We start from the raw sequence: 24,914 nt of genomic DNA, 5'->3' as shown, positions 1-24,914 counted from the left end.
AGATAGACATTTCTAGAAAGGCTACAGTTGAGTCAAGTCGTCAACGAGGAGGTACTGGTGCGTTATAATTTCCACGAACTCCATACATGAATGCTCTTGGAAATAATCGTGTGCTTCCAATAACAACGCAACGATTTTTTATTTCTGATGTAAAAAGGAACTGCTAAATAAAATCCAATAACCTCGTGGATTGTACAATTGTTTTATTGTCCAAGACAGGCATTTTGTGGTGGAACTACCAAGCCTATACCATGCCATATTCCTTTACACCTTCAATCTTGGTCGACCCTGGATTATATTGATCATGCGGCACCGTTTTATTATCCACACTTCTTCAAATGATCATGGAATAAATAAACGGAATAAACAAGTCCAATGTTGGAGGCAGGCAAATAAATACCTTACTGTGAAATACAATCTGCGCTTACTAATAGTGGCCAGAAAACTGCTCTCAAAAGATAGAAAAGGACTGATAAAAAAATCTGCTCTGTGGGTGCCATAAATGTGGGGTTAAAATGAGGTAAGCCTATCTGCATACAGCAAAAAGAAGTGCCGAATAGGTTTTTCCTGGGAGGCGTAATTTACATTTTCATGTTTATATTCGATGTAATTATTTTCAATTAACACACCCATACTTTAGTCTATGTCGACACTCAGTTAAAAGAGAGGCAGAATTCAAACTATTTGACATTTTCAATATAGCGAGTTATGATTGGTTTGTTCGTCTTTTCTGAAAATAGCCTGCAAACACAGTTTGTATCACGCCATTTTGTGTGATTTACAAGTGCCAACATTGTTATGCTTCAGCCATTTTGTGTACATTTCTTTTCAAGATGAGTCTCACATGGTTCACATCAATATACCATATGACATGAGCCTGCCTGTGATGAAATACAATCTAACCAAAGAAAGTGGAAGAAATTTCACACCATCAACATCCTGTTGTCAGGAGATTACTATCACATCTTTGGTGTCAATTAATACCGTTAGAGCAGCTGATACTGTTACATCATATGATGTGTGTGTAACCTTTATTTAACTAGGCAAGTCAGTTAAGAACAAATTCTTATTTACAATGACGGCCTACCGTAGCCTGTAATAAAATGTGTAACCAATGTTTTACACTATAGCAGCATTTGATACATTAGTTCAGGGCTGCTAAGGTCCAAAAGGTGTAATTCTAAATATATTTTGGCTCAATTTAATGGCAGTGACATTTGAGAACAAAGAGACTGTTTGTGGCCAAGGAATTGTGTGAAAGAGTAGCACTATTGTGTGCTTTTCTTATGGCAAGAGCATCCTCCCTATCTCCTAAGAGCTCTGCATGGATTGAAAACAACATTATTGCAAGGTACCTTATTAAAAAGGTTTTGTTGATGTGTCATAATATATTTTTTATTATATACTCCCGTGGTATAAAAGTAAACACTGTTGTCAATAATCTACAGTGGTGGAAAAAGTGCCCAACTGTCATACTTGAGTAAAAGTAAAGATAACTTAATAGAAAATGACAAAAGTAAAAGTCACCCAGTAAAATTCTACTTGAGTAAAGTCTAAAACTATTTGGTTTAAAATATACGTAAGTATCAAAAGTAAAAGTATAAATCAATCAAATTCCTTATATTAAGCAAACCAGATGGCACCATATTGTTATTTTTTTTTAAATCATCTTTTTTATTTTTCTATTTACGTAAAGCCAGCGGCACACTCCAACACTCAGACATCATTTACAGACAAGGCATTTGTGTTTACTGAGTCTGCCAGATCAGAGGCAGTAGGGATGACCAGGGATGTTCGATTGATAAGTGCGGGAATTTGACGATTTCCCTGTCCTGCTAAGCATTCAAAATGTAACAAGTACTTTTTGTTGTCCAAATCAAAGTTTATTTGTCACGTGCGCTGAATACAACAGGTAGACCTTACAGTGAAATGCTTACTTACAGGCTCTAAACAATAGTGCAAAAAAGGTATTAGGTGAACAATAGGTAAGTAAAGAAATAAAACAACAGTAAAAAGACAGGCAATATAGTAGCGAGGCTATAAAAGTAGCGAGGCTACATACAGACACCGGTTAGTCAGGCTGATTGAGGTAGTATGTACATGTAGCTATGGTTAAAGTGACTATGCATATACGATGAACAGATAGTAGCAGTAGCGTAAAAGAGGGGTTGGCGGGGGGCGGGACACAATGCAGATAGCCCGGTTAGCCAATGTGCGGGAGCATTGGTTGGTCGGCCCAATTGAGGTAGTATGTACATGAATGTATAGTTAAAGTGACTATTCATATATGATAAACAGAGAGTAGCAGCAGCGTAAAAAGAGGGGTTGGGGGGGGCATACAATGCAAATAGTCCGGGTAGCCATTTGATTACCTGTTCAGGAGTCTTATGGCTTGGGGGTAAAAACTGTTGAGAAACCTTTTCGTCCTAGACTTGGCACTCCAGTACCGCTTGCCATGACTGGGGTGGCTGGGGTCTTTGACAATTTTTAGGGCCTTCTTCTGACACCGCCTAATTTGTAAGTCGCTCTGGATAAGAGCGTCTGCTAAATGACTTAAATGTAAATGTAAATGTAGAGGTCCTGGATGGCAGGCAGCTTAGCCCCAGTGATGTACTGGGCCGTACGCACTACCCTCTGTAGTGCCTTGCGATCAGAGGCCGAGCAATTGCCGTACCAGGCAGTGATGCAACTAGTCAGGTTGCTCTCGATGGTGCAGCTGTAGAACCTTTTGAGGATCTCAGGACCCATGCCAAATCTTTTTAGTTTCCTGAGGGGAAATAGGCTTTGTCGTGCCCTCTTCACAACTGTCTTGGTGTGTTTGGACCATTCTAGTTTGTTGTTGATGTGGAGACCAAGGAACTTGAAGCTCTCAACCTGCTCCACTACAGCCCCGTTGATGAGAATGGGGGCGTGCTCGGTCCTCCTTTTTCTGTAGTCCACAATCATGTCCTTAGTCTTGGTCACATTGAGGGATAGGTTGTTATTCTGGCACCACACGGCCAGGTCTCTGACCTCCTCCCTATAGGCTGTCTCGTCGTTATCGGTGATCAGGCCTACCACTGTTGTGACGTCTGCAAACTTAACGATGGTGTTGGAGTCGTGCCTGGCCATGCAGTCATGGGTGAACAGGGAGTACAGGAGGGGACTGAGAACGCACCCCTGGGGAGCTCCAGTGTTGAGGATCAGCGTGCCAGATGTGTTACTACCTACCCTCACCACCTGGGGGTGGCCCGTCAGGAAGTCCAAGATCCAGTTGCAGTTGTGTTTAGTCCCAGTCCTAGTCCCTAGTCCCAGTCCTTAGCTTAGTGATGAGCTTTGATGGTACTATGGTGTTGAACGCTGAGCTGTGGTCAATGAATAGCATTCTCACATAAGTGTTCCTTTTGTCCAGGTGGGAAAAGGCAGTGTGGAGTGTAATAGAGATTGCATCATCTGTGGATCTGTTTGGGTGGTATGCAAATTGGAGTGGGTTTAGGGTTTCTGGGATAATGGTGTTGATGTGAGCCATTACCAACCTTTCAAAGCACTTCATGGCTATGGATGTGATTGCTACGGGTCTGTAGTCATTTAGGCAGGTTACCTTTGTATTCTTGAGCACAGGGACTATGGTGGTCTGCTTGAAACATGTTGGTATTACAGACTCAATCAGGGACATGTTGAAAATGTCAGTGACGTCACCTGCCTGTTGGTCAGCACATGCCCAGAGCACACGTCCTGGTAATCCGTCTGGCCCCGCAGCCTTGTGTATGTTGACCTGTTTAAAGGTGTTACTCACATCGGCTACAGAGAGCGTGATCACACAGTCGTCCGTAACAGCTGATGCTCTCATGCATGCCTCAGTGTTGCTTGCCTCGAAGCAAGCATAGAAGGGATTTAGCTCGTCTGGTAGACTCGTATCACTGGGCAGCTCGCAGCTGTGCTACCCTTTGTAGTCTGTAATAGTTTGCAAGCCCTGCCACATAAGACGAGCGTCAGAGCCAGTGTAGTATGATTCAATCCAGGAAAATGTATGGAGTGAAAAGTACAATATTTTCTTAAGGAATGTAGTGAAGTAAAAGTAGTCAAAAATATGAATAGTAAAGTAAAGTACAGATACCCACCCCCCAAAAAAAACACTACAAGTAGTACTTTAAAGTATTTTTACTTAAGTACTTTACACCACTGATAATCAATAATAAAACAAAATATAATCTAAGACTGATGCTCTAAGAAAGAGTCCCAGCACAAATAGTGTCTTCCCATGTCAATTAGTCTAACTTTGGTGGTCTTTGCCAGGTGTCAAGCATCTCCTCTGGTTCTTACTCCTCTGAGAATGTGGTAACTGGTAACTTCCTCCATATCCTGCATAAATGCACACATTTCTATTATGTAAGATACATTGAAATGACAGAAATATTTAGATAAATTGATAAACGTACAGCAAGCTGGAATAGCACGGTCAATTGAGGGACACTCATTCTCACCTGTGTTGTAGCATCCAATAGGTTTCTGGAGGGTATCAGACAGCTAGCCTCACCCAGGAAGCACAGGATGAGGTGGACCACATCTGCCCGGCGGCCGACAATCAGCATCAGGACCATGAGCCCCCCCCCCCCAAGACGCACCACCACTGTGTTTATAACAGCTTGGCCACTTGGCTGACGATGTTGCTCCTCTGAGTAGAAAATAATTATCATCAGCTGTCTCAATGAGAATGACAACAATATGCTTGTCCTTAACTTTCTCTCTGCTATGTACAAAATACCAAATAGTCTCTGACATTCTGCTGCTTAAAAGTTTAACCATGTAGGCTACTGTATGTTCAGTCTCTCACCCTGCATATACACCATCAGCAGTGTGTAGCAGATTGTCAGTGGAGTCCAGAACCTGAGGGCGGCATTGGCAGCCACTGCAAAGGTGAGCATAAGGGCCCTGGTCAAGCGCGGTAACAGAGAGCAACCTGATGTTAGCAGTGTCATGCACACTCCACAGTAGCACTGGGAACTGTGTAGTCTGTACAGTGCCATGACATGGAGTCGTAGGCGCCCAGTCTGGCTGGCCAGGAACCAGCTCAGTCCTGCAGCGAGGAGCAGGCAGAGCCGGAGCTGTGGCGCCCCCTCGTGGAGGAAATGGAGACCGCAGCTGAGAGCACAGCCCAAGGAGAACTGACATTGGACCAGCAGCTGCTGTAGGAACCTACTGGACTCCTGCAGATTCAGAGAGCGGGAGGGAAATCAATTAAGAGGAGAGCTGAATCAAGGCTGATGAATGTGAGAAAGATTTTCATGTAATTTTTAGTGACAAGTATGCTATTATAATGCTCACTGGTCCAGCTGTGACCCAAGCTGATATTTGTCTGAGGGAGAACTCTAGAACCACCAGGGACGCAACCCGAGAGCCCACTACAGCCTGCATTACCGGCAGGAACTAGAACTGGAGAGCTTCACTTAGCCCAATTTTATTACTGGCTTGATGCCTTGGTGTCTTCTGCATAGATGTCTCTTTACTGCTGCCTTCAGTATTTGAACTGAGTAGAGAGAGTAACTTGAGACAGTATACATTTCAAGGCAGTGAAATACAAAACAATGATTTCTAAGGATATGAGCATAAGGGCCCTGGTCAGGCGCAGTAACAGAGAGCAACCTAAGCAACACACTCCACAGTAGCACTGGGAACTGATTACTGTTGCCAATGTAAATCGTATAACAGTCTGTTCATAGTGATGAATACAAGCATGTTATTCAATAGCACAAATGAGTAAACTGTACATCAATAGTCCTAAGGTTAGTAGGGAAAAGGTCAGTTATCCACATCCACATCTTGGATATCGTTTGGTCCACTTCTCAAGTGTTTTTTTTATGAGTCCATCCCTATCTATGAAATGGTAATTGCATTCAGATTATAATTCTAAGGAAAGAGGAGGTTTAGCTACAATCGATTTGAGTTAATTTACTAGTCAAATGGATATAAAATTGTAATGTGTGAAACAAGTATAACAGCTAACAATATAGCCTAACCTATACACTGAAGCTGCCTATGTAACTAACATGTAATAACATAGGGATTATTAGACACTTGCTACTGAGACACGTGGAATCATATCTTCCCATATGATCTTTTGGGACATTACCATTGGCGTATACGTTTCTCACCTTTCAGCCTTTAAGAATAAGTGTACTCTCATCAGGTTACAGAGAACAGAGATCCCACATGCGCAGTTCTGTATATTGCCAAAAGTATTTGATCACCTGACATCTCCAAAATTGACGTATTCAACAAAATGTTTCTTAAAATAAAGGTAGACTACAGCATGAGTGGTAACCTGCAAAAGGGCATTCACAATAAACCAAGAAACGAGCAGGCCAAGCGCCGACCTATCTGGGGTAGCCTAGAGAACAATACACGAATCTCACCTTAGAGTAGACTGTCCAGAGGGTTTGCGTCCAGCATTAGCCATCCAGATAAACTTGGAAGAAACGAGGAAATGAAGGATAACATTTGCGGTAAATCGCTAAAATATTAGCCTAACGTTTCCCTATATCTATAGTTTCGATATCAAACCTGTTGAAATTATAGGCTAATTTCAGAAATAGGTCATTTCATAGCAACAATTATATTTCGATAAAAGATAAGACCACGCCCGCTTATCAATTGACAGGATACTTCAATAATTTCAAAATTTTAATTTCTACCTCGGCTGTTTATGTCCCTATGATTAAATAACACTGAGCTTAGCTCATTCATTGTGCTGTTCATAGGTCAGAGTCATGGGCAGACATTTTATTTTTATTGAACCTTAATCTTAATCTAGGCAAGTCAGTTAACTTCTTTGGGGTAGGGGGCAGTATTTTCACGTCCGGATGAAAAGCATGCCCAGAGTAAACGGCCTGCTACAAAGCCATAAAAGCTAGAATATGCATATTATTAGTAGATTTGGATAGAAACACTCTGAAGTTTCTAAAACTGTTTGAATGATGTCTGTGAGTATAACAGAACTCATATGGCAGGCAAAAACCTGAGAAGAAATCCAGCAAGGAAGTGGGAAATCTGAGGTTGGTCGATTTTCAACTCAGCTCCTATTGAAGATACAGTGGGATATTGGTCATGTTGCACTTCCTAAGGCTTCCACTAGATGTCAACAGTCTTTAGAACCTTGTCTGATGCTTCTACTGTAAAGTGGGGGCGAATGAGAGGGGATAGAGTAAGGTCTATCACAACCTGAACATGTGCTGACCATGCGCGTTCATGTGAGACCGAGCTCTGTTCCATCGCACTTCTGAAGACAAATGAATTCTCCGGTTGGAATATTATTGAAGAATTATGTTAAAAACATCCTAAAGATTGATTCAATACTCCGTTTGTCATGTTTTTACGGACTGTAATATAACTTTTTTAACTTATCGTCCGTACTTTCCGCTGTACTTGCCCGCACGTTGTGAGTTTGAAATCGGACACTGTGGCTGGATTTACAACAAGTGTATCTTTAAAATGGTGTAAAATACATTTATGTTTGAGGAATTTAAATTACGGGATTTCTGTTGTTTTGAATTTGGCGCCCTGCAGTTTCACTGGCTGTTGAAGAGGTGGGACGCTACCGTCTCACGTACCCTAGAGGGAATGCCCATTCCCACCCTTAAGAACAAATTCTTATTTACAATGACGGCCTACCAAAAGGCAAAAGGTCTCCTGCGAGGATGAGCCTGGGATTAAAAATTAAATCAAAATATAGGACAAAATTCACATCACATACTGACTACACCGCTCGCATCGCGTGCGTGAGCGTTGCAAAATAAATTTAAACATACATGTTATTCAATTATTGCACCCACACTGCTCGTGCGCGGCAATGAGCGCCTGCGTTGCCAAGTGCTAAAATAGAAGTCGGTTCTATTTGTGCCGCTGATCGCAGTGCAAATCCTGCCTCTCCCATCTCCTCATTGGTTTATAGAAACAGATAGCCACGTGCCATCTCCTCATTGGTTATACCCACGTGGGCGATTGAAAGACAACTGAGTTTGTCGGTCGTCGTGGTAATACTATAAAAGTTTAGATGCCAATTGCCATATAAAGTCCAAAGAAGAAAAAGCCTGGAAGGAGGAGAGATGACTAGAAACAATTCGGGTTGACTGTTTTATATGTGGATTAATTGTCAGAATAGAGGACCTTGTGCATTTCAGGTAAAATAACAACTCAACGTTTATATCCCTGGACAAATTAGCTAGCACCAACAAGCTAGCTAAAAATGACAAATTCACCATGATTTAAGATCAGATCCATTATCTCCTGGGTCCATGTGGTTTCTATCAGGAATAGATGGTATCACATGCGGACTTCGATTGCGCTCTTACTCACCTGATATTGATGATATTTGTATATTGTCAAAAACTTTTTTTTAAATCATAATACACAGTTTTTCCCCCTCACAGAACGAGCATCCTCTTCCATTCCTACTTTATTCACTGTCAAATCATTCATTAGTTCTATCTTTGAGTTGAGTATATACTTTTCCTCACCTGCCTTTGGGGTTTATGGCAAATATCAGGTCCTCTAGATATGCTTAGAATTTCTCCACTTGTTCCCAGTGTGAGACTATGGGCTCCAGCAATGGGATCCCTTGTATCTCCTTCAGGGGGCAACGGGTCCTCCGCCACTATTTTTCACCTGTGGTGTGAGAGATCAAATAGGTGGAATGGTAGGAGTACTGATGGACGGTGGACCTCATTAGGCTATTATCTATCTTAGTAAACTGAACTCTGTTCATTAAGTAGATTGCGACTCGACTAAAGTGAGTTTAGAGCAGTGATTCATTTGAGCCGGATCCAAAGCCACTGTAAGTAGTTTGGTTAGGGGTGCTACTTTCTCTGGGGACATTCTGAAATTGCCTTTTTGTGTCCCCCCAGTTTTATCATTGGAATGTGATTCAAAACAAGGCAACGGTGTGCTTTAGGAACCCGCCTTAGAGCAGTCGGGTAAGCTGTTTGGAGTGTTTATCCTACTTGATAAAAAAAAATTATGTACCCCCACTTCTAAATCCACAGTTATGCCCCTGAGTTTGGGGGTGGATGTTGAATTATTTTGTTTTGCTATATACACCCTCAAATAATTGTCACTTTTTGCGATGTAAAAATTATAATAAAACAAATTATAATAAAAGCAATCAAAGTTAATTTGAGTTCCCCCCCCGACCCCGCAAAAGTAATGTGGAAAAATAGATTTTCAGCCCGGGCATGATATTCTAATAGTTGATTCACGTTGGGCCAGCCCAGGTTTATGGTTTGCGCAACATTGTAACCTGGAGATCAACGCCTGGCTGTGTGAGAGGCACACCTGTATCTCTTACAGAACTAGAATGAGATTATCTTTACATTATCTCTCGCCCTCTCTCAACTGTGATAGACATGAGCCTGCAACTCTCATTTTATAGGCTTTTGGCACCAACGCATCGACCATCACCCCCAAGTGAGCTGCACATCATTGGGTGAATTCAGTGAAACTGGAAAGCATTTTTAGGACTATAATTTCCTCTTCATATTGTAGCCTACAATATGTGTCTGGACACACCTAAGCCTAGGCTATTTATGGATTCAAGACAAGGTCGTTTTTATTGATCTCAAATTCTCAGTTTGTCAGCGTCAAAGTAGCCTGTCATTTCGATAATTTGTGCAGTATGCCCAAAAAAACATTCTGCGAACAGCTCCAGTTATGTAAATGAAATGCGTTTATTAAAGGACCTAGGTAAAAACATATTCAGGTTGGATATTCGATAGATATTCGCCTGTAGTTTTCCTTACTTCCACCAACAGCAGTTAGAGACGGTCAACATAGTGACAAATCAAATATTTCAAATTTCAACAGCTCTTTAATAACCAATACTCCTAAAACTTTCAAAACTGGTTCTAGCTAACCCGATGGCATAGACACACATTGCACACACTTTTTTGTTGATTTACATCTCGCACTATTTTTTATTATTTATTAAAAAAAAATGAATTTCAATAGCAATTTGGTCATGTGACCTACTGACTTCAAACAAGGTTCAGAATGTACACTCAGAGGGCCTACACATTGCACACCCTTTAGTTTGTCGTCGTCCCCCACGTACGTCAAAACGAGTGCGCCCCACGTGTGGTTGTGTGCAGAAGGCTACTCCAGTGGTTATAGGCCTGCATCTGTTTGCATTTATTTCATTGGAGAGTTGAACAAATAATTTATTTAATATACTATAAGGATGCCTAATGCCCAAATAATCAAATTCATTTTATTGTCAGTCAAGATGGTGATGGCAAGAGCTTTTAATGTTGTTTTTCTCTTGTTATTGGCCCTGAGAAGGATAACTTATTCCTATCCGTTGGCTTAAAAAAAACAAGAGGTGGGCCTATCATGCTGGCCAGGACAAATCATCAATGTCCGCTTTAGAAGGGTCTCATCTATAAATGCACTAAAGAGGAACATATTGAAGATGCACATGCTCCACAGGAGGTTGTTGGCACCTTAATTGGGGAGAACGGGCTGGTGGTAATGTCTGGAGCAGAATCAGTGGAATGGTATCATATACATCAAACACATGGTTTGATGCCATTCCATTTGCAATGTTCCAGACATTATTATGAGCCGTCCTCCCCTCAGCAGCCTCCTCCACTCCACTCCACGCTTTCCCCCAGAATCTTTTCACGTGTCTATTTTCAAAGGATAAAGCAAAGAACATTAACAACCTATTAGTTAGGAACACTATAAGAATATGGAAGGAATTAAACCGATTCTCCACAATAAATTGGTCCACATGGAAAACTAATGGCAAAGAAACCATAAATTACTTGGTAATAGGAAATACATTTATTTCCATGACAGAATTAAAAAGTAATTATGGACTGACCAATGTAGATGTTTTCAAATAAAGTACATGCAACTTAAAAGTTTAATTTCATTACATTATGATTTGAAATCTTTTGGACATTTTGAGGGAATCCTATTTGAGTCAGAAAAGGATACTCATATGATAGGTAAGATATCCCAATTTTACAGCACAACGACAGAGTCAAGTCTTATGTGTAAAACAAACAATGACTCAAAAATCCATTACTTCTGGGAATGCTATAAAGTTCAAAAGTTATGAGCGCCATTAGAAAGTTGGCTGTCAGAAGTATTACAATGTACACTGAGTATACAAAACATTAAGGACACCTGCTCCTTCCATGACATAGACTGACCAGATGAATCCAAGTGGAAGCTATGATCCCATATTGATGTCACCTGTTAAATCCACTTCAATCAGTGTACAGTGCCTTCGGAAAGTATTCAGACCCCTTGACTTTTACTACATTTTGTTACGTTACAGCCTTATTCTAAAATGTATTAAATAAATAAACAACTCAGCAATCTACACACAATACCACATAATGACAAAGAGAAAAAAGGTTTTTAGAAATGTTTGCAAATTTATTTAAAAAATTATATTCAGACCCTTTGCTATGACTCGAAATGTAGCTCAGGTGCATCCTGTTTCCATTGATAATCCTTGAGATGTTTCTACAACTTAGATTTCACCTGTGGTAAATTCAAATGATTGGACATTATTTGGAAAGGTCCCACAGTTGACAGTGCACGTCAGAGCAAAAAGCCAGCCATGAGGCGAAGGAATTGTCCGTAGAGCTCCGAGACAGAATTGTGTCGAGGCACAGATCACAAATACACTATTTACCAAGATCATTTTCATCTATATATTTCATTGCTGTCTATTCACCACCACAAACCGATGCTGGCACTAAGTCTGCACTCAATGAGCTGTATAAGGCCATAAGCAAACAGGAAAAAGCTCATCCAGAGGCGGCACTCCTAGTAGCCGGGGACTTTAATGCAGGGTAACTTAAATCCGTTTTACCTAATTTCTACCAGCATGTTAAATGTGCAACCAGAGGATAATAAACTCTATACCACCTTTACTCCACACACAGAGACGGGTACAAAGCTGTACCTCACCTGCCATTTGGCAAATCTGACCAAAGTTCTATCCTCCTGATTCCTGCTTACAAGCAAAAACTAAAGCAGGAAGCACCAGTGACTTGGTCAATGAAGAAATGGTCAGATGACGCAGATGTTAAGCTACAGTACTGTTTTGCTAGCACAGACTGGAATATGTTCCCGGATTCTTCCGATGGCATTGAAGAGTACACCACATCAGTCACTGGCTTCATCAATAAGTGCATCAATGACGTCTTCCCCACAGTGACTGTACGTACATACCCCAACCAGAAGCCACGGATTACAGGCAACATCCGTACTGAGCTAATGGGTAGAGCTGCCCCTTTCAAGGAGCGGGACACTAACCCAGACACTTATAAGAAATATCGCTATGCCCTCAGACAAACCATCAAACAGGCAAAGCATCAATACAGGACTAAGATTGAATCATACACTCATTGAATGTGGCAGAGCTTGCAAACTATTACAGACTACAAAGGAAAGCACAGCCGCGAGCTGCCCAGTGACACAGGCCTACCAGACGAGCTAAATTACTTCTATGCTCGCTTCGAGGCAAGCATCACTGAAGCATGCATGAGAGCATCAACTGTTCTGGACGACTGTGCGATCGCCCTCTCCGTAGCCGATGTGAGTAAGACCTTTAAACAGGTCAACATTCACCAGGCAACAGACAGATTACCAGGACGTGTACCCTGAGCATGCACTGACCAACTGGAAAGTGTCTTCACTGACATTTTCAACCTGTGATCCATTTTCAACCAACATGTTTCAAGCAGTCCACCATAGTCCCTGTGCCCAAGAACACTAAGGTAACCTGCCTAAATGACTACCGATCCGTAGCACTCACGTCTGTAGCCATGAAATGCTTTGAAAGGCTGGTCATGGCTCACATCAACACCATTATCCCAGAAACACTAGACCCACTCCAATTTGCATACCACCCCAACAGATCCACAGATGATGCAATCTCTATTGCACTCCACACTACCCATTCCCACCTGGACAAAAGGAACACCTACGTGAGAATGCTTTTCATTGACCACAGCTCAGCGTTCAACAACATAGTACCCTCAAAGCTCATCACTAAGCTAAGGACTCTGGGACTAAACACCTCCCTCTGCAACTTGATCCTGGAATTCCTGACGGGCTGCCCCCAGGTGGTAAGGGTAGGCAACAACACATCTGCCACGCTGATCCCCAACATGGGGGCCCCTCAGGGGTGTGTGCTCAGTCCCCTCCTGTACTCCCTGTTCACACATGACTGCATGGCCAGGCATGACTTTAACACCATCATCAAGTTTGTTGACGACACGACAGTGGTAGGCCTGATCACCGACAACGATGAGACAGTCTATAGGGAGGAGGTCAGAGACCTGGCCGTGTGGTGCCAGGATAACAACATCTCCCTCAATGTGATCAAGACAAGGAAGATGATTATGGACTCCAGGAAAAAGGAGGACCGAGCACGCCCCCATTCTCATCGACGGGGCTGTAGTGGAGCAGGTTGAGTGCTTCAAGTTCGTTGGTGTCCACATCACCAACAAACTATCAAGGTCCAAACACACCAAGACAGTCGTGAAGAGGGCACGTCAAAGCCTATTCCCACTCAGGAGACTGAAAAGATTTGGCATGAGTCCTCAGATCCTCAAAAGGTTCTACAGCTGCACCATCGAGGGCATCCTGACTGGTTGCATCAGTGCCTGGTATGGCAACTTCTCGGCCTCCGACCACAAGGCACTACAGAGGGTAGTGCGTACGGCCCTGTACTTCACTGGGCCAAGCTTCCTGTCATCCAGGACCTCTATACCAGGCGGTGTCAGAGGAAGGTCCTAAAAATTGTCAAAGTCTCCAGCCACCCTAGTCATAGCATGTTCTCTCTGCTGCCGCACGGCAAGCTGTACCCGAGCGCCAAGTCTAGGTCCAAAAGGCTTCTTAACAGCTTCTACCCCCAAGCCATAAGACTCCTGAACAGCTAATCAAATGGCTACCCAGACTATTTTCATTGTCCCACCTCACCCCCTCTTTAACACTGCTGCTAATCTCTGGTTATTATCTATGCATAGTCACTACGTGTACTTGTACATATAACTTCAATTACCTCGACAAACCTGTGCCCCCACACATTGACTCTGTACCAGTAGCCACTGCATATAGCCTCACTACTGTTATTTTACTGCTGCTTTTTAACTATTTGATTTTTTAAAACTTATCTATTTTTTACTTAACACTTATTTTTCTTAAAACTGCATTGTTGGTTAAGGGCTTGTAAGTAAGCATTTTATCATAACTCAAGGCGAGACCCAGATGCAGACACAGGAGGCAGATGGTTGGAGTCTTAGATGTTTAATAATACAAAAAAGGAGTAGACAAGAGAATGGTCGTGGACAAGCGAAAGGTCAAAACCAGATCAGAGTCCAGGAGGTACAGAGTGGCAGGCAGGCTCAAGGTCAAGGCAGGCAGAATGGTCAGGCAGGCAGGTACAGAGACCAGAAACTGGCAAGGGTCAAACCCGGGAGGACTAGAAAACTGAGAAATAGCAAAAGCAGGCGAATGTAAAAAAAAACGCTGGTTGACTTGGACATACAAGACGAACTGGCACAGAGAGACAGGAAACACAGGGATAAATACACTGGGAAAACAAGCGACACCTGGAGGGGGTGGAGACAATAACAACGACAGGTGAAACAGATCAGGGTGTGACACATTTCACTGTAAGGTCTACACCTGTTGTAGTCGGCGCGTGAGACAAATAACATTTGATTTGATTTAAGTATATTTTAGCAATTACATTTACTTTTGATACTTAAGTATATTTAAAACAAAATACTTTTAGACTTTTACTCAAATAGTATTTTACTGGATGATTAATTTTAATGAAGGTATCTTTACATTTACTCAAGTAGGTGACAATTGGGTACTTTTTCCTCCACTGCCATTTATTTTCAATTTGTATTTGGGAAATGTACATAAATCCATGAAATGGAATAACCCCACATTACCTCCAGCATTTAATGACAATACCTTTAAATCCTGGTTCCAAAGTGGCTCTACTGTCATTCAATCAATTACAAGAAAAATTTGGGTTATCCACGACCATTTTTTAAAAGTTCTTACAATCTTATACAATCGCTTAAACAGAATCTGGATGAATCTAGAGCATGTAGCATTTTTTAAATACTGAAAGAAGCTGCAAATTCAGAAGCTGTAAAAATAAATAAATGAGGAACAGATTAAGGACAAAATTGATGAAAACTATTGGTCACAGATATGAGAACATTTTCATTCTTGTCCTACAACCTTAGACATAAATTATTGCAATTATTGTGTGCAGGTTGATGAGGAAAAAATACAATTTAATCCATTTTAGAATAAGGCTGTAACGTAACAAAATGTGGGACTAGTGAAGGGGTCTGAAAACTCTCCGAATGCACTGTATATGTATATATACAGTACCAGTCAAAAGTTTGGACACAACTCATTCCAGGGTTTTTCTTTATTTTTACTATTTTCTACATTGTAGAATAGTGAAGATGTAAAAATATGAAATAACACATATGGAATTATGTAGTAACCAAAAAAAGTGTAAAACAAATCCAAATATATTTTAGATTCCTCTAAGAAGCCACCCTTTGCCTTGAGGACAGTTTTGCACACTCTTGGCATTCTCTCAACCAGCTTCATGATTTAGTCACCTGTAATGCATTTAAATTAACAGGTGTGCCTTGTTAAAAGTTCATTTGTGGGATTTCTTTCCTTCTTAATGCGTTTGAGCCAATCAGTTGTGTTTTGACTAGGTAGGGTTGGTATACAGAAGATAGCCCTATTTGGTAAAAGACCAAGTCCATATTATGGTAAGAACAGCTCAAATAAGCAAAGAGAAACGACAGTCCGTCATTACTTTAAGACAGGGGTGGGCAACTCCAGTCCTCGAGGGCTTGATTGGTGTCACACTTTTTCTCCATCCCTAGCCAACACAGCTGATTAATCAAATTGCACAGATGTCTTCACAATTATTCTACAATGTAGAAAATAGTAAAAATAAAGAAAAACCCTTGAATGAGTAGTTTTTCTAAATATTTTGACTGGTAGTGTACGTACAGCCTACTTGGACACTGGTCCTTACATTTCCCATTCTCACATGCCAAATAACCTGAAGCCACAGGGTTCTTCCGGTAGGCTCTATTTCCTGACGTGGGAGCATTGGCTAACCGTAGGTCGGGATTTTTGACCTGGTTACATGTGCATTGAACAACATAGCAGCTTTTCAGCATTTTTGTTGTTGTTGTCAGACATGAAGGTCAGTCAATCCAGAAAATTTCAAGAACTTTGAAAGTTTCTTCAAGTGCAGTCACATAAAACATAAAGTGCTATGATGAAACTGGCTCTCATGAGTATCGCCATAGGAAAGGATGACCCAGATTTACCTCTGCTGCAGAGGATAAGTTCATTAGAGTTACCAGTCTCAGAAATTGCAGCCCAAATAAATGCTTCACAGAGTTCAAGACCCTTTACTCAGTACTTTGTTGAAGCACCTTTTTTGAAAAGTTTGATGTTTGGAAGTGTATTGGGAAGTTCTTGGTAATTAGCAAGCTTTGTAGTTTGGATCCCGCAACGCAGTTGGCATCAGTTGCTGGGACTACTTGTCTCTTTCCAGTGATCCTGCCGACCAAGGACAAGTCTGAGGAGCTGGACTGCTGAATGTATATATTTTTCTCTTGCTTTGTTTGCTCTTTTCAGTAGTATGTCTATCTCTGATAAGCTACACAGGAAAGGGCTGAAAATAGCCCATATGAATATATGTAGCCTTAGAAATGAGGTTGATGAATCAATAACTTGCTAACATCAGATAACATTCATATATTAGCCATTTCTGAGACTCACTTAGATACAGTTGAAGTCGGAAGTTTACATACACTTAGGTTGGAGTCATTAAAACTAGTTTTTCAACCACTCCACAAATTTCTTGTTAACAAACTATAGTTTTGGCAAGTCAGGACATTTACTTTGTGCAAGACACAAGTAATTTTCCCAGCAATTGTTTACAGACAGATTATTTCACTGTATCACTATTCCAGTGGGTCAGAAGTTTACATACACTAAGTTGACTGTGCCTTTAAACAGCTTGGAAAATTCCAGATAATGATGGCATGGCTTTAGAAGCTTCTGATAGGCTAATTGACATCATTTGAATTAACTGGAGGCGTATCTATGGATTTATTTCAAGGCCTACCTTCAAACTCAGTGACTTTTTTGCTTGACATCATGGGAAAATCAAAAGAAATCAGCCAAGACCTCAGAAACAAAATTGGAGATCTCCACAAGTCTGGTTCATCCTTGGGAACAATTTCCAAACGCCTGAAGGTACAACGTTCATCTTTACAAACAATAGTACGCAAGTATAAACACCATGGGACCACGCAGCCGCCATACCGCTCAGAAAGAGATGAACGTACTTTGGTGCGAAAAGTGGTGCGAAAAGTGCAAATCAATTCCAGAACAACAGCAAAGGACCTTGTGAAGATGCTGGAGGAAACAGGTACAAAAGTATCTATATCCACAGTCAAAAATAGTCCTATATCGACATAACCTGAAATGCCGATCAGCAAGGAAGAAGCCACTGTTCCAAAACCACCATAAAAAAAGCCAGACTATGGTTTGCAACTGCACATGGGTACAAATAACTTACTTTTTGGAGAAATGTCCTCTGGGTCTGATGAAACAAAAATAGACGGCATCATGAGGAAGTAAAATTATGTGGATATATTGAAGCAACATCTCAAGACATCAGTCAGGAAGTTAAAGCTTGGTCGCAAATGGGTTTTCCAAATGGACACTGACTCCAAGCATACTTCCAAAGTTGTGGCAAAATGGCTTAAGGACAACAAAGTCAAGGTATTGGCGTGGCGATCACAAAGCCCTGACCTCAATCCTATAGAAAATTTGTGGGCAGAACTGAAAAAGCGTGTGAGAGCAAGGAGGCCTACAAACCTGACTCAGTTACACCAGCTCTGTCAGGAGGAATGGGCCAAAATTCACCCAACTTATTGTGGGAAGCTTGTGGAAGGCTACCCAAAACGTTTGACCCAAGTTAAACAATTTAAAGGCAATGCTACCAAATACTAATTGAGGTTATGTAAACTTTTGACCCACTGTGAATGTGATGAAATTAATAAAAGCTGAAATTTAATCATTCTCTCTACTATTATTTTGACATTTCACATTCTTAAAATAAAGTGGTGATCCTAGCTGACCTAAGACAGGGAATATCTACTAGGATTAAATGTCAGGAATTGTGAAACTGAGTTTAAATGTATTTGGCTAAGGTGTATGTAAACTTCTGACTTCAACTGTACATATATATTTATATTCCAGACTACATTTCTTAAAGCCCTTATTTTACTTGTAGATGTGTGTATTGTTGAGAATTGTTAGATATTACTGCACTGCTGGAGCTAGGCAAACAAGCATTTCGCTACACCCGCAATAACATCTGCTAAATATGTGTATGCACCCATAACATTTTGTTTTATTTGATATAGTGAGGAGAGAGACTCATTCTGGTCAATGCTGCTTTTTAAGTGCGTAATTATATATATATATATATTTGTAGGACATCTAATAATTGGGTATGCTAAGCATGTATTTAAACTCACATTTCACTATCTGACAATGTTAGGCAACGTTTTGGGCTTTAAATTAGAGATGGACTCTTTTTCATGATTTTTCCAGTTATACGCCTTCCTGAACTAAGAGCCGTTTGAGAGCCAAATGAGTGGCTCTATTAGTTGAACGAAACCAAATGATCCGGCTCACAGAAAATACTCGAAATGTCCATCGCTCTTGACGATCCAGATTTGGAGAGGTTTTAGTGATTTTTACATCCTCACCCTCATTTAAAAATGTATACCTGATGTTACAAGTGAATCCTTTTTTGTGAACTAGAAACTGAATCTATTGAACACTTATTCTGTAATTGTTTACATGATGAGGTGTCCTGGACTGATGTAAAACTATATCTTCGCAACAAAATGCATACAACCATTGAAATATCTAAATTTGACAAATTTTACTACACTGATTCCACAATTGAACGTCAGTATGCCATAAATCCCTTTATTTTATTATGACAAATGTTCGTACACAAATCAACATTTATGAAGAAAAAGCGCTTTTTCTTAAATGTTTTATCTGATTTGGAAAACTATTTAGAATCATTAACGTATACAAAACAAACTGTAAAAATGTATTCGCTACATGTCTGTATTTGATTTAATATAATGTGGATTTGTATAATTTTTTCTTCCTTATTTATTTGTGTAATCCCTCTGGCTGTTCTGTGTCTTGTGTTTTGCATGTTACTCCTTAATAAATAATAATTTACAACAAAAAAAAAGCAGAGGGAGAGGCATGGCAACTGTGAAACGTCATTTCGTTAGGAACACAAACCCTTTCTACGCCGTGCTCTGGCTATGTTTGTTCGTAAAACCAAGTGATGTCAGCGAGTAGGATAAGGGGCGGATCTGGCGTGCCCACGAAAGTAACTCTTCAGCGTGTCTGAAAGAATGCAATATGGATGATGAAGTTTCCCAAAGTTGTGATTAAGTAGCGGACAGTGGGGTAAGAATATGCTACAATGGAGATCTGTGGGAGTTAGTATGCATTGGCTTTTTTTTTTTGCTGAGGAAAGGGTCACTTGACACATTTTTAGGCAGTCCGTATGACCAACGTTCGCTTAACTAGCTTAAGTTAGCTGGCTAACATGGATAGCTAGTAAAGTTAGCAAGCAATGCCAGGAATGAAAGACGAAGTGGGACAGATATTTTTAGACATAGCTAACTGGCTAATATTAAATTCGAGCCAGGGAACTGACACACGAAATGCAATGATGGCCCAGTTGAACCAGCCACAACATTTAGCTAGCCTCTTCTTCGTGCCGGCAACCAGCATAGTTAGCTAGCTAACCAAAACTTCTAGCCATTCAGTCAGCAACCACCACAGATGTAGTATTTTTGACCGGGTAGCCAGCTAGCTATCGGACTATCGGACTATGGCTAACGTTAGCTAGCTACCGTAGCTATTTAACGCCACGTCGTTAGCCAATCAGTTAACGTTAGCTAGCCAGATACTGGTATGTTCATATTGTTAGGCTAGCAACGTTAGCCAGCTAGATAACGCTACTAGTTAGCTAGCTAATGACATTACGTTAGCTAACGCCGGTTTGTTTGAACTAGCCAGTAACGTCGTTAGTTAATGACTGGCATGATGACGTTACCACAACTGAAAAGCAAGCCAAAGCTGTCCTTGGACCTGATGTGATGGAAGATTGCCCTGAGTGTTAAAAATAGCTTGTTGAAACGCTTTAGGTAGCTTCACTTTAAAATCCAGATGTCTTGTATACCTAGCTAACGTTAGTTGTGTGTAAATAATTTATGAATTAATGCATATTTCATTAACATTTATACTGATTTCTGTGCACCTATAGCTAGCGGTAATATCTGCATCTTGAAAACAAATCATGGTGTCAATGGGGTTTCCAACGTCAATTTACCAGCGATCCTATATTTTAGCCTTGCTATGGTTTTACTGCCAGTGTATAAATAACTTTGAAATTGAATCCAGCCCTCCATGGTTTGCAGCCACCCTCCACTCCGCATTTCTACCTGCTAACTTTACTCTCCCCGGCTACCCCTTTTTAAGTTGCATTTGGCTTAATGTTAGAATTTTTCATCCTGTATGAAATGTACAATTGCATTTTAATGACCGATCGTTCTGTCTCTTAAATGCAGGAAATGGACAGAAGATTAGAAGGAAAGCTTAGGATCAGCCAGAAAGAGAAGTGAGTAAAGTGCTCAGTTCTGAAACACTGTTGGCCTTCGGGAGACACTAGGCACTCACTCACACATTACTCATTAATCAAACAAGTCATAGAGCAAACATTTCTAATAATGAACAGGACTTTTGGAATATAGTCAATTAATTAATGGCATGTGCATTTCATAACCTCATTACATTTACATTTAAGTCATTTAGCAGACGCTCTTATCCAGAGCGACTTACAAATTGGAAAGTTCATACATTACTCAAAACATCTGCCTCCCAGCATTTTTACTAGTTTGTTGTTTTGCTCCCAGAGTGTCCAGTAATAACACTACACAGTCGCCATTGAAGACGGGCATCGTGATCCAGGACGACTCCCCACACGCTGCGCCCCCGCCCCAGATCCGCATTCTGAAGCGGCCCTCCAGTAACGGGTCGTTAGGGTCGCCCCAGGGCCAGAACAGGCCTGCGCCACAGGTCAAGTCCCTGGCCCAGCGGGAGGCGGAGTACGCGGAGGCCAGGAAGAGAATACTGGGCAGTGCCAGCCCTGAAGAGTCGCCTCAGGAAAAGCCCAACACAGACAGGTAAATAAATACCTCACACACCTACACCTGTTACCACTGGACAGTGCTGGGCAATGTTTCATCCACTGCACACCTACTATGTTACAGCTCTTAATCCCAAGTGTACTCTGTGTATACCTGTACATGTTTGGAACAGACACCATAATCTCTATGATTCTGTAAACAAAGTCTGGGAATCTTGTCACAACTTTCTAATGGATGGTTATTGTATCTGCTCAATTTACAATAGTTATTTTGTGCAAATAAAAAAACAGCTTGGAAGCCCAACTATTGACTAAAGCCTATTTTTGTACTTGACTATATCTGTTCTTGGTCTTCTCCCTACCTCCAGACAAGGGCAAACAAATTCTACCACACCTCCAGAGGACCGATCAAACAATCATGCTGTCCGCCAACCAGCAGGCCCCGACGGCACTCAAGGCTTCTGCCAAAACAGATAAGTGGAAGAGGGGCAATCCTGCTATTGGGAGAGATGGAGAGGAAGATGAAATGTCTGGGCTCCAGGGGGTATCAGAGGGTTTTAAAAACCATTTCCTTCTATTCCATGGTATGGGATCAGCTGTGAATCGGAAGGCAAATGTCCTCCCCTCTCATGGCTCCCACTGGTAATGTGTGGGATGGATTAGAGGCTCTGTAGGAAGCATGCTTTCTCCCCCTCTCCATCCCACCCCCACTGTTTAACACTGTGATAAAGGACATCTTCTGCCTACTGTGATGATCCCTTTAAGTACCCCACCCCACACCCACGTTGTCCAAGGAGTCCTCTCCTTCTCTCGTCATGGGAAACCTATGGGGCTTTTGCTTCTATGCGGCTAATTTGGTCATCAGCCATGGACACTTCCATATGGAAATACTGAGAGCAGAGGATGCTTAACAGAGGACAGAAGTGTAGTGAGCAAAGCAAAATGAGGGATGGTAGTACAGTACCTTCAAAAGTATTCATACCACTTGACTTATTCCACATTTTGTATTACATATAATTTTTTCCTCATCTGTTTACACATGATACCCAATAATGACAAAGTGAAAACATGTTTTTTCATAAGTATTGAAGGAAATATCTCATTTACATCAGTATTCACACCCCTGAGTCAATACTTTGTGGAAGCACCTTTGGCAGCGATTACAGCTGTGTCTTTTTGCATAAGTCTCTAAAAGCTTTCTGTACCTGGGTTGTGCAACATTTGCCCATTTATTATTTTCTAAATTCTTCAATCTCTGTCATTGGTTGTTGATCATTGCTAGACAACCATTTTCAGGTCTTGCCATAGATTTAAATTGTAACTTGGCCACTCAGGAGCATTCACTGTCTTCTTGGTAAGCAACTCCAGTGTAGATTTGGCCTTATATTTTAGGTTATTGTCCTGCTGAAAGGTGAATTAATCTCCCAGTGTCTGGTGGAAAGCAGACAACCAGGTTTTCCTCTAGGATTTTGCCTGTACTTAGCTCCATTCCATACATTTTTGTTGTTATCCTATAAAACTCCCCAGACGTTAACCATTACAAGCATACCATCGTATGATGCAGCCACCACTAACTATGCTTGAAAATATGGGGAATGCTACTCAGTAATGTATTGGATTTTTCCAAACATAATACTTTTTATTCAGGACAAAGTTAATTGTTTTTTAAAATTCTGTACAGGTTTCCTTTTCACTCTGTCAATTAGGTTAGTATTGTGGAGTAACTACAGTGTTGATCCATCCTCAGTTTTCTCCTATCACAGCCATTATACTCAGTAACTGTTTTAAAGTCACCATTGGCATCATGGTGAAATTCCTGAGCGGTTTCCTTCCTCTCTGGCAACTGAGTTAGGAAGGCTGTCAGTCTTTTTGTAGTGACTGGGTGTATTGATACACCATCTGAAGTGTAATTAACTTCACCATGCTGAAAGGGATATTCAATGTCTGCTTTTTTTTACCCATCTACCAATGGGTAGCATTCTTTGCAAGGCATTGGAAAACCTTGGTCTTTGGTTGAATCTGTGTTTGAAATTCACTGGTCAACTGCGGGGACCTCACAGATAATTGTATGTGGGGTACAGAAATGAGGTAGTCATTCAAATATCATGTTAAACACTTATTGCACACAGTGAGTCCATGTGAGCACACAGTGAGTTGTTTAGCAAATTTCTACTCCTGAACTTATTTAGGCTTGCCTTAAAGGGGTTGAATACTTATTGACTGACTCAATATTTCAGCTTTTCATTATTACATAACATAATTCCTATTTGACATTATGGGGTATTGTGTGTAGGCCAGTGGCAAAACTACATTTTAAATGTAGCTTCTAACACAACAAAATGTGGGGGAAAGTCGAGGGGGGTGAATACTTTTTGAAGGCAATATACTTGTTACCAGCTTCACCCAGCAATAATACTAGATACCATTCAATTCACCCTTACTCCACAGCCCTCATCTCATGTTTTTTGTTGTCAATGTTCCTCTTATATTTTGATTATTGATGATCAAATCTGTACATTGCCATTAGTTTTCAATGGAGGGTGATGTGTGGAAGTTGAGTTCTGATAACTTCTGTTTACGCTTGTCTTTTTTTAAATTGAGCTTTTTCTGGCGTCTGTCCTGATTTCTATTTAAAATATTTAAATAAAACAGTACAAGACAAATGGAGATCAAATTGTGGATTTTGGTCCTTTTTTGTTTAATATTTTTGTAGGATGAGACGGTAGTGATGTCAGCAGTATTTTAATCAAATCCCATTTTAAATCATTCTGTAAATATCGGTTAGTTCAAACTCAACTGTAGAGGTGGTGCTGGCACGACTTGGGGGGGGGGGGGGGGGTCATATGGGAAATAAATGTACTGCTGTACCCTTTACTGCCCCTCCATGTCAACTGTATGTTCACTTCTTCTAATGTACTTCACTGAAGTAGTAACTCAGGTGCTGATGAGAGACAGTCTTTGACATTTCAATCTTAGGGAGGGATTGAGTGCAAAAAAAGGTGATGTTCATAATAATACCTGAGTTGGCACCTACTTTCAAAACTGATAATGCTGCACCGATGTGTTCAACAAATGTATGTTTGGAATGAAAGGAATCTGAGTGTCAGTCCAAGTCTGCCAGGTGGTTAGCCTCTGGCCCCTTCAGTATGCCATGGTATTTGAATGGAGGAATATCACTACGCTACCCCAAAGAACCCAGGGGAGTCCAGGGCCCTCTATAGCAGCCATGTTACTGCTTCAGATAGAAATGTGCAAAATGGACACTGTGGTAGTCACTTAACGATGAACCATTAATCTGGAGTGTTCGGTTACATTGCTTCCCCACAGACTTAAGTTTTCACCTGATGTCATATTAGTAAGGAGGTTTTGGTTGTGTAAACTGAATATGCTAAAGGATAAACCTGGATACTGTAAGGGATTCCTGAAAGTCTGTCTGCACCAACCCAACTAGCGGGGGAATGCAGAGGATCAACAGGGTTTGTGAAGCTCTGAGTGAGAACACAAAAAGGCCTGTAAATATTGATTGAATAAAAATTATTTGTAAAATAATCCACTGCTTGTCCTTCATATCTCAACATGGCCATGAGACAGT

The 24,914-nt window shown here is 41.0% G+C and overlaps 1 protein-coding gene across 3 annotated transcripts; it reads left to right on the top strand.

Moving 5' to 3' along the window:
- LOC129830162 (SUZ domain-containing protein 1-like) lies at positions 1 to 24,871 on the top strand. Of its 3 annotated transcripts, none has more exons than XM_055892489.1 (4): positions 1 to 520; positions 20,745 to 20,794; positions 21,090 to 21,359; positions 21,691 to 24,871. In XM_055892489.1, the coding sequence occupies exons 2-4, from the start codon at positions 20,748 to 20,750 to the stop codon at positions 21,797 to 21,799; spliced, it is 426 nt and encodes a 141-aa protein (XP_055748464.1). In that variant the 5' UTR covers positions 1 to 520; positions 20,745 to 20,747; the 3' UTR covers positions 21,800 to 24,871. The 3 variants fall into 3 exon arrangements, with proteins under 3 accessions (XP_055748464.1, XP_055748463.1, XP_055748465.1); XM_055892488.1 differs by lacking the exon at positions 1 to 520 and adding an exon at positions 19,374 to 19,575; XM_055892490.1 differs by lacking the exon at positions 1 to 520 and adding an exon at positions 19,620 to 20,321.
- Positions 24,872 to 24,914: the final 43 nt, after the last annotated feature.

Source organism: Salvelinus fontinalis, chromosome 31 (assembly GCF_029448725.1).
Source record: "Salvelinus fontinalis isolate EN_2023a chromosome 31, ASM2944872v1, whole genome shotgun sequence".
Lineage (NCBI taxonomy): Eukaryota > Metazoa > Chordata > Actinopteri > Salmoniformes > Salmonidae > Salvelinus > Salvelinus fontinalis.
The sequence above is the reverse complement of the archived record's forward strand: the minus strand, read 5'-3'. Positions and strand labels throughout refer to the sequence as shown.